Below are 9,560 nucleotides of genomic sequence, written 5' to 3'. Positions count from 1 at the left end.
CATTCTCATCGCTCTAACCGCTGGAGTTTCACAGCGGCTGTCAGCTGTTTACTCCTGTCATTCAAACAGAACGTGCTGGAGAGGGGGCGGGGCTTATCTTCTCCATGTAAATACTGTGGTGGAAACGACTATGTCAAAATTAACCTATTTGACCGTGATTTAATAGTAATACACGTTTCAAAATAATAATAATAATAATGCCGAAGTAACAACATACTGAAAACTGTTAGTAAAACCATGTTTTAATGCTTTACAATTTACATACCTAGATGCACGTGTGTTGTGTTTATGCAGTGCAACTCCCACCCAGTGGGTGGCTATGTAGAGTGATAGAACAGAGCAGGCACGCCCCCGAGAGAAGGAAAGCAAGTCACGTCACAAATTAGCATTTCTAAAATGTTAGCGTGGATTAATAAAAGTGCAAAAAGACAGCGGTTGTCGCCGGAAGAAACTTCAAATACAGAGAATGCTGTGCCTGTGTTGGAAATTGTGTCTGATGGGGAGCTTTCTTTGGTTGATCCTCCTGCTCCAAGTTCTAGTGCATTAGCATTAGAACTAGCTCCGCCGCCTCCTCCAGAGCCTCTAACGTTAGCTGCTGCTGGCGCAACTGCCACCACAGCCGGGCAAAGCGATGCACCTGACTGCTGGACAACGGACCAGGTGCAATATTTTTGCAAGACCAATGCATGGCTCCTTCTTAAAGATAAGAAGCTAGGATGTCGGATATGCAGAGATGTCAAATCTTTGGGAATACACACTGGACAAGGACTGAAACTGTCAACTGAATGGGGTGAGTGTGCAGTGTCTCATTTCGGTGTTGACAAGGGCAAACAACAAGCTAGCCTGAGAAAAAAAAAAAAGAACATAAAGAATCACAAGCCCATGTAAAAGCTGCTGACATCCTTACATCTCTTCACGTGAAACTATTCAACATCAAGTGCAGTCTATGCATAAATCTGAATTAGACACCACTATCAGAGTTTTTCGAACGGCATATAAAATTGGCAAACATAGCCGGCCATTCACAGACATGCCAATTGATTTGAATGTACAGAAACTGAATGGGCTGAACGTGGGCAGGGTTTTGCACTCCAATAAAACCTGTGGCGAAATCATCGACCACATAGCTCATGAGCTGAAGAAAAAAATGGCAAAAGACATTACAGAAAACCAAAGAAAACTCTGTGTTTTGGTCGATGAATCTACCACTATTAGTGGTAAAACGGTGCTTGTTGTGTGTCTACGCTCAGCATTAGCTGATGCTGAGCCCGAAACGTTTTTTTGGGAGCTGATCGAGTTGGATGGAACAACGGCTGATGACATCACAAAGGCGTTAATGGAGTGTCTTGGAAGAGATTTTAACGAGGACTTTTTAGGTCAGTGTTTCGTTTCTTTTGCATGTGATGGGGCTTCAGTCATGCTAGGGAAGAGAACAGGCGTTGCTACCCAGTTGTGTAGTAAATTCCCAAGCCTGTTTGTGTGGCACTGCTCCAATCATCGTCTAGAGCTGGCAGTTGGGGATGTGGTCAAGGAGGTCTCAGGGCTCAATCATTTCCAGATATTTTTTGACAAAATCTATTCCTTGTTCCATGCCTCCCCGACAAATCAGAGGCAGTTAGCGCAGTGTGCGCAAGCAGTCGGACAGCGTCTCCTGGTGATAGGGCGTGTTTTGTCCATCCGCTGGGTGGCTTCAAGTGAAAGGAGCGTCAGAGCAGTCTGGGAAAACTACCGAGTGCTTCATGATCACTTCACAAATGCTGCAAACGACACGAGCAGGGATTCCAGAGACAGAGCAAAGTACAAGGGCCTGGATGATGTGCTCACATCTGCAACGTTTGTCAGCAATCTGGGACTGATGTACGATGCGCTCACAGAGCTCAGCGACCTCTCTCGGCAACTCCAAAAAAGAGAGATGACACTGCCTACAGCAGATAGGCTCTTAACTCGAGAAATACGAGTTTTTGAATCCATGGTCACCATGCCTGGCCCACACATAACTACAGTTCATACAGCTCTAGCTGAGAAGTCCTTCAAGGGTGTTGCCCTGCGTGAGAATGGCAGGCTTGTACAGATTCATGCAGGTCAGTTTTTCCGCAGTATGGTAGAGAATCTGAGACACAGAATGACTTCCACAACCTCCTCTCATGTCAGCACAAGAGAAATCCCATTACATGGCCGGGAGGCCCGGGACAATCAGCTAATCCAGGACATGAAAGTTATCCATCCTGGAAGTTGGCCTGAAGAGGAGTTAGACGTACAGTATGGGGACGTAGAGGTGCTACGTTTGTGCGAAGTGCTGAAAGTGGACAGAAGAGAGACTGTTCAGGGCTTTCGCGAATACAAGGAAACCAGGGCATCCCGTACACCTGCTGCCATGGAGCCTCTACTGAAAGCAGTCCGAACCATCGCTGTCTCCACTAGTGAGTGTGAGCGGGCATTCAGCTGCATGAACGATATCCTTACTGCAAAAAGGAATGCTCTCTCTGTCAGCCGACTGTCCAGCCTGGTTTTCATTAAATGTAATGGACCATCACTAGGACAGTTCAATCCGGAACAGTATGTAAGGTCCTGGCTGGCAAAGGGAAGGAGAAGTGCTGATGAAAGAGCCTGTCCAGCTCCAGCCCCTGATACTGATGTCCCCAAGGCCTTCTGGAGCCTTTTCTAATAATGTGAAGTATATTGCAAAGCAGCTCACCCAGTGAGAAGACTTTGGCATAATGTGCCGATTTGTACAGATCCTGGAGATAGAAGGACTTCAGACCAACCAGGGAGTTATCTGATCAGCTTGGTGTTCAATGTAACTCTTTACCATGGCTCAGACTTTGTTACTTGCAGTTACAGTTTCTCATTTTAGATTGTCCAAATTTTGCATTTGTTTTTACATGTTCTTTGTTCATGCTCTTTATCATTTTTCTGAGTTGGAAAGTTAGATTGCATCATAGTTTACTTTATACATATTTGTATTCTTCAGTGGTGAAGTATATTGCAAAGCAGCTCAGCCATGTGAGAAGACTTTTGGCACTTTTTCGTTTTTCGTTTTCTGAGTTGGAAAGTTAGATTGCATTCAAAATGTACAGAAATACTTAATTTTGTTAAAGCTTTTTATAAAAAATGCTTCTGACCAGAGCTTTGTTTCCTTGTCATTAATGTTGAACACCACCAGAGGGGCTCTCACCTGAAAGGTCTCTGCTTCATGTGTCTTCAGCAGAAGATCTAGACTTTGATTGCTATATTTTCAGTTAATATTGACCTTACTAAGCTTTAGCCATATCCGCTGCCTATCATAAAAAATGTTAAGTACAGTGAACCTTTCTAAAATATACAGTAGTAAAGAGACAAACCCACCAGCATTATAGTAGCCAAATTCTTGTTTGTGGCTGTAGCCTATATATAAAATTGACTTGAAAAAGTTGCTGATTTTAGAGTACTGGCACCTTTTTCATTCCAATTCAAGCACTGGATACAACTCTCACAGTATGTGTTATATATATCCCTGCCTCCAAACGTATGTGTACTTTAGGTTAGCGGCCAGTGATCATTGTTTACTGTTCTTGTGTTAAAAGGTGCTTTATAAATTAACTTGCCTTTCCTGGCTTTGATGCTCTGATATCGTCCAATATCCTGGACATATTGATGATTAAGCATATGATGATATTTTAGTCAAGAGAGTTCTTAATACTTTTGTACTTCCTAAGTACAAGCCAACAGATAACTACTGTGTACATAGCCAGGTCCATAAGAAATAACCCCATTTATAAAATCTGTTGGCATGCATTCATTCAATTCCTGGCACTATTTACTCCTAACCGGTTGTCTTTATGTGGGACAGTCGACCAGGATGTTCCATGTTTACCAGGGCCACCCTTACGACCACCACCCTTTGCTCATCTGACTCGATGTCACAATACTATTTTCGTAATACCGCCATGCACTTTTTATCCAGTTCGTTGGATATGGTGATGATAAGTGAACGAGGTCACTTACATGTGAGTATTTATGAAAAAACCTTAACTAGGCTTTTGTTATAGGCCTATTGAAGACAAGAATATCATTATAAAAATGACGAGTGATAATGGATTATGACAGACAAGAGTCAAATGCAACCACTTACGGTTGGTACTAAAAATATTTTCCTACAGTAGGTAATTGTATCGAAGACTAGAAATACTTTGTTAAAAGGTACTTTATAGGTATTTGTGCTTACCCAGATTTAGTGTGATAAATGAAAAACAGCTTCTATTTTTTTAATTTAAAAATAGAATAAATAACAACACAAAACACCAGTATCAGTAAATTGTTACTTAAAACATTGGTATCGACTGAGAAATGTCACAATGGTGCATCTCTAATATCGTTTTTAAATATGCAAACAGTTACCATATGCACATGCCAAATAAATACAGAAGTTGAGGTTTATTTCCCATTAACAGGTAAACAGTTCAAGTTTTTGCTTTTTCGCTTCAACAACTATACTATAGAACTGGAGGGATGAAACCCTCTTTAATGGCCACACATGCAGAGCACACAGCACACGCACTGGCATTTGTTCTCTGCTTTTAACCCATCCTAGTACTAGGAGCAGTGGGCAGCTAAGTACAGCGCCCAGGGAGCAATGGGAGTGAGGGGCATGGGGGGGGATGTCCGGTGACTTGCTCAAGGGCACCACGGCAGGGCCCAGGATGTGAACTGAGACCTCACCAAGTACCAGTCCACACTAATGCATCATTGCCTAAAAAGAAGAAGTGTTTATGTTTGGAACTCTTCCAAAGAAAGATGATAGTCATGAGTTTGCTTCTTTACTTTCCTTTCAACAGTCACATTAAAACTACTAAATCAGCCTACTATCACCTTAAGAATATATCTAGGATTAAAAGACTAATGTCACAGAAGGATTTGGAAAAACTTGTCCATGCTTTTATCTTCAGTAGACTGGACTACTGTAATGGTGTCTTCACAGGTCTCACTAAAAAATCTATTAGAAAGCTGCAGCTGATTCAGAACGCTGCTGCTCGAGTCCTCACTAACACCAAGAAAGTGGATCACATCACTCCTGTTCTGAAGTCTTTACACTGGCTTCCTGTGTGTCAAAGAATAGATTTCAAAATACTGCTGCTGGTTTATAAAGCACTGAATGGTTTAGGCCCAAAATAATTTCTGACCTCCTGCTAAATTATGAACCATCCAGATCTCTCAGGTCTTCAGGGACTGGTCAGCTTTCTGTCCCCAGAGTCAGAACTAAACATGGAGAAGCAGCGTTCAGTTATTATGCTCCAAATATCTGGAACAAACTCTCAGAAACCTGCAGGTCCGCTGCAACTCTGACTACTTTTAAATCCAGGCTGAAGACTTTTCTTTTTGCCGCTGCTTTTAATTGAACTATTCACATCTTAAACTGCACTGTAACCTTTATTCATGTATTTTTTCTGTTTTTAAATGCCATTTTGCCGCTGCTTTTAATTAATATATTCAGGCTTATTATTTTTAGGGTCGAAGTCCCCTACGTGTATTGGGGTTAAAGTCCCCCGGTAGGGAGTTAAAGTCATTATTGGGGTTAAAGTCCCCTAGGTGTGCCGTTTTGGTTTCAAGACCCTGGTTCGCGGAGGACACCAAAAAAGTCCTAGAAAAGACAACTTAAACTTAACTAATGTGCATTTATAAAATATGCCCTGTGTTTATATTGCAAGATCAAAATCAAGGCAAACTTTAACAAGTATGGTCACAGCACAGTGTGGTAAGGGGTTTTATTTAAACCCTGTCCCCATTTGATATCACAAAAAATGTACCCCCACTTAACTCCCCTCGCCCAGTTTGGCGTTGCAGCTGGTGTTTTCCCTTTGCAAAATGGTCTCTAGTTTTATTAGATATAAGATATTATTGGCATGAATTTGAGAGAAAACAAATATATAGTCTTCAAAGATAACAAACTTCAACGGGGAGATGATGGTGATCATAAGTAAATAGGCCAGCAGATATGTACTTGTGTCAAAAGATTGACACCCTTGTCCACATACTTGTGTGCATTTTCCTGCTTTGTGGCTACGGTTCATGTTTGGGCTGTCGATTTACTTCTTCTACCTTTCCCTATTGTCGTATAAACCAGTTGATTGATTCGATTTTATTTTCTAAATGAACACATATTTAGCTTTAAAAGAGATGAGACGGATTGTTGGACAGGATGTATCCATTTATTAAATCAGCTGAAATAAAATCAGAAATTTCAAAATGGCTTCCAGCAGTGATGTCATCGAGGCTTGACACCCTGGTGGAAGAGACATCACGAGTGGGGTGGTGACATCATAGTGTCAGCATGTGGGGGCCAGGGTTCTTCACAGGCGCACGCCACAAACAAAGGGTTTCAAATGGGTACAAGGAGAATCATTGATAAGATCTAGAGTTTAAGAGTTAGGAAACAAACAAAAATATCAATCAATCACACAATTATTTGATGTGTACGATGTCAGAAATGGTCACAGTTTTCTAAAGCCTAACTTCACATTTTTAACAAGTACATTTGAATGGATCAGGTAGATCAAATAATTAAAAAGTTACATAATAGTATATCAATCTAATACTTTAGAGGATTCTACTTAATGTTATGTATAAATAAATGAAATTCATAATCCAGATTATATAAGTTATCAGTTACAAAGATGACTTTTGTAACATGAATTTTAACAGCTAAATTGACATTGCTGGTGGTAAACAGATTATTAGTGCATACCGAAGTTCATCACAAGCAGTTTCGAGACCCTTTATTGTCGGGTTGGCCGGGAGACCAGTTTTTGGCGACAAACTTGGTACCATCACTCCACATCCACACGCCCTCCTAAAAAAAAGTTTAATGATCAATTAAATCCAATAAAAAAAATATATTTTACCCCATCCAACCCTGCTGATAGTTCAGTGTCCAGATGTCAGCTTTACCTTGGTTCTATATTAAACAATAAAGTTAAGTGCAAATTTAATTACGAATATATTCAAGGTCAGGCTTAAAGGAGACGAACCCATTGCATCGTGTTTAATATTAAATTACTCACCTTTGCCAAGTCATTGCCTCCAATCCAAGTCTGTTCATTTGCGTTAGTCGCTGTGTTTATGATCTTTCTGATAAATGTGTACACCTCTTGGTTGGGGATTGAAGCCAGATTTCCACCAAGGGCAATGCAGTCCACCTAATATGCAACGTGTGGATTGAATAAAATAACATAAAGCAAGTGAGAGAAAAGCGAGAGTTAAATGAGGAAATAGAAGTGAGAACTCTATAAACATGTTGGTCAGTTATAACTCGTATTGTTCCTCGATGTACCTCTGCATCAGCCCAGGTCTTAGCAGCATGCTTGTACATGTAACAGTGATCTTCAAACGGAGTCCATCCAGAAGGGCAGGTCTTACATGGGTCAGCATGGATTTTCTAAAGATGATAAGGACATTCATTAATCTGGCATGGAATAAGTGTGAGAGGAAAAGCGTTAAAGTGATATTTTATAGTTTGGGAGCAATTTAAAACCTCAAAGAAGTGCAGTAATCATTCTTCCTCTCCATATTGGTGGAGTGACTAAAACATATTTTAAAGTAATAATCCTTTAGGAGAAATCCCCTCTTTGTGTTACTATTCCTCACCAGCAGCTCAACAATTTAACAATGTAACTAAAACCTTAATTTGGGAAAATAATTAATTGTTAGAGCAGCAGGTAGAAAGTACAAGTCACTTTATAATTACCAACCTTCTTTCTGTGCCTGTGAACACAAAGAAAACATCATTATCAATGGATTAATAGGAACTTAATTGTATATGTTATTGTGTGTTATTCAATACCTTATTATAACCCTAAAGATCGTGGTATATAAATGTATTAGTGTGCGTAAAACTTACATTTGCTCCACTCCACAGTCCACTGGTCAAACAGAGGACCACAATGAAATGAAGACATGAAGCCATCTGTGTAAAGAAGTTATTAATAAGTTAATGCATCATTTACAAGTATATTTAATGTCTTAATGTGTACCTCAATTACAAAATTAAAATTAAAAAAGATTCTAATTCAGAAATAGAGAAGACAATAAAAAATATATACACAAAAGTTTGGAGGTTTTACTGAAACAAGACATTGTAAAGAACCAGACATGAAAAGGTGATTTCACTTTTTCAGAAGTGAAAACTAAACGTAATAATGAATTTATGATATCTCTTTCTGTAGGTATCAAAACAGATGAAGCCATAATGAAAGAAAAGTACGAGAGCCTTACCTTGTTATGATGATCAGTTGAGGTTGCACTTGCAGCAGGTAACAGGGTGACTTTGAGAGGGAAATCCAGAGTTTATACTTGGTTAGCAAGTCCTTTGTATAAATATTGTGTAATCTATTGGCTCAGACTTGAGGAAAACCAGAATGCTCTTCAAACAAGATATTGATCCACTGCCTGTTCAGCTATCAGCCACAGCATGTCCAACACACATTTAAACTCCAACATATTCAAATATTTTCAAAAATAATTAACAACATGCGTACATTTTCATCCCACTATACCTTTTCTTTACATGTGTTTCACTGAGATAATATAATTTCGCAAACGTTCGCCTCTAGACACCATTGTTCTTACTGGACCCACACTGAAACAAATCATTTATAACCTTCAGGTACACAAATGCAAAATACAGAAGGAAGTTCTGCGATACAACTCTCACAGTATGTGTTATATATATCCCTGCCTCCAAACGTATGTGTACTTTAGGTTAGCGGCCAGTGATCATTGTTTACTGTTCTTGTGTTGAAAGGTGCTTTATAAATTAACTTGCCTTTCCTGGCTTTGATGCTCTGATATCGTCCAATATCCTGGACATATTGATGATTAAGCATATAATGATATTTTAGTCAACAGTGTTCTTAATACTTTTGTACTTCCTAAGTACAAGCCAACAGATAACTCTACTGTGTACATAGCAAGGTCCATAAGAAATAACCCCATTTATAAAATCTGTTGGCATGCATTCATTCAATTCCTGGCACTATTTACTCCTAACCGGTTGTCTTTATGTGGGACAGTCGACCAGAATGTTCCATGTTTACTAGGGCCACCCTTACGACCACCACCCTTTGCTCATCTGACTCGATGTCACAATACTATTTTCGTAATACCGCCACGCACTTTTTATCCAGTTCATTGGATATGGTGATGATAAGTAAACGAGGTCACTTACATGTGAGTATTCGTGAAAAAACCTTAATTAACTAGGCTGTTGTTATGAAGGCCTATTGAAGACAAGAATATCATTATAAAAATGACGAGTGATAATGGATTATGACAGACAAGAGTCAAATGCAACCACTTACGGTTGGTACTAAAAATATTTTCCTAAAGTAGGTAATTGTATCGAAGACTAGAAATACTTTGTTAAAAGGTGCTTTATAGGTATTTGTGCTCAACCAGATTTAGTGTGATAAATGAATATCAGCTTCTATTCTTTTTTATTTAAAAAAAATATAGTTGTTAGAATAAATAGCACAAAACACCAGCATCAGTAAAATTGTTACTTAAAACATTGGTATCGACTGAGAAAT

General features: G+C 39.4%; 1 protein-coding gene across 1 annotated transcript; it reads right to left on the bottom strand.

Moving 5' to 3' along the window:
* Nucleotides 1-6,702: 6,702 nt before the first annotated feature.
* LOC117533000 (galactose-specific lectin nattectin-like) lies at nt 6,703-8,296 on the bottom strand. The gene is made up of 6 exons (XM_034196627.1): nt 8,248-8,296; nt 7,874-7,939; nt 7,725-7,737; nt 7,307-7,411; nt 7,038-7,172; nt 6,703-6,826 (listed from the first exon to the last, which is right to left on the bottom strand). Coding segments are annotated over exons 2-6 (351 nt in total). The 5' UTR covers nt 7,876-7,939; nt 8,248-8,296; the 3' UTR covers nt 6,703-6,730.
* Nucleotides 8,297-9,560: the final 1,264 nt, after the last annotated feature.

The sequence above is a fragment of the Gymnodraco acuticeps genome, unplaced genomic scaffold (genome assembly GCF_902827175.1).
Source record: "Gymnodraco acuticeps unplaced genomic scaffold, fGymAcu1.1, whole genome shotgun sequence".
NCBI lineage: Eukaryota > Metazoa > Chordata > Actinopteri > Perciformes > Bathydraconidae > Gymnodraco > Gymnodraco acuticeps.
The sequence above is the reverse complement of the archived record's forward strand: the minus strand, read 5'-3'. Positions and strand labels throughout refer to the sequence as shown.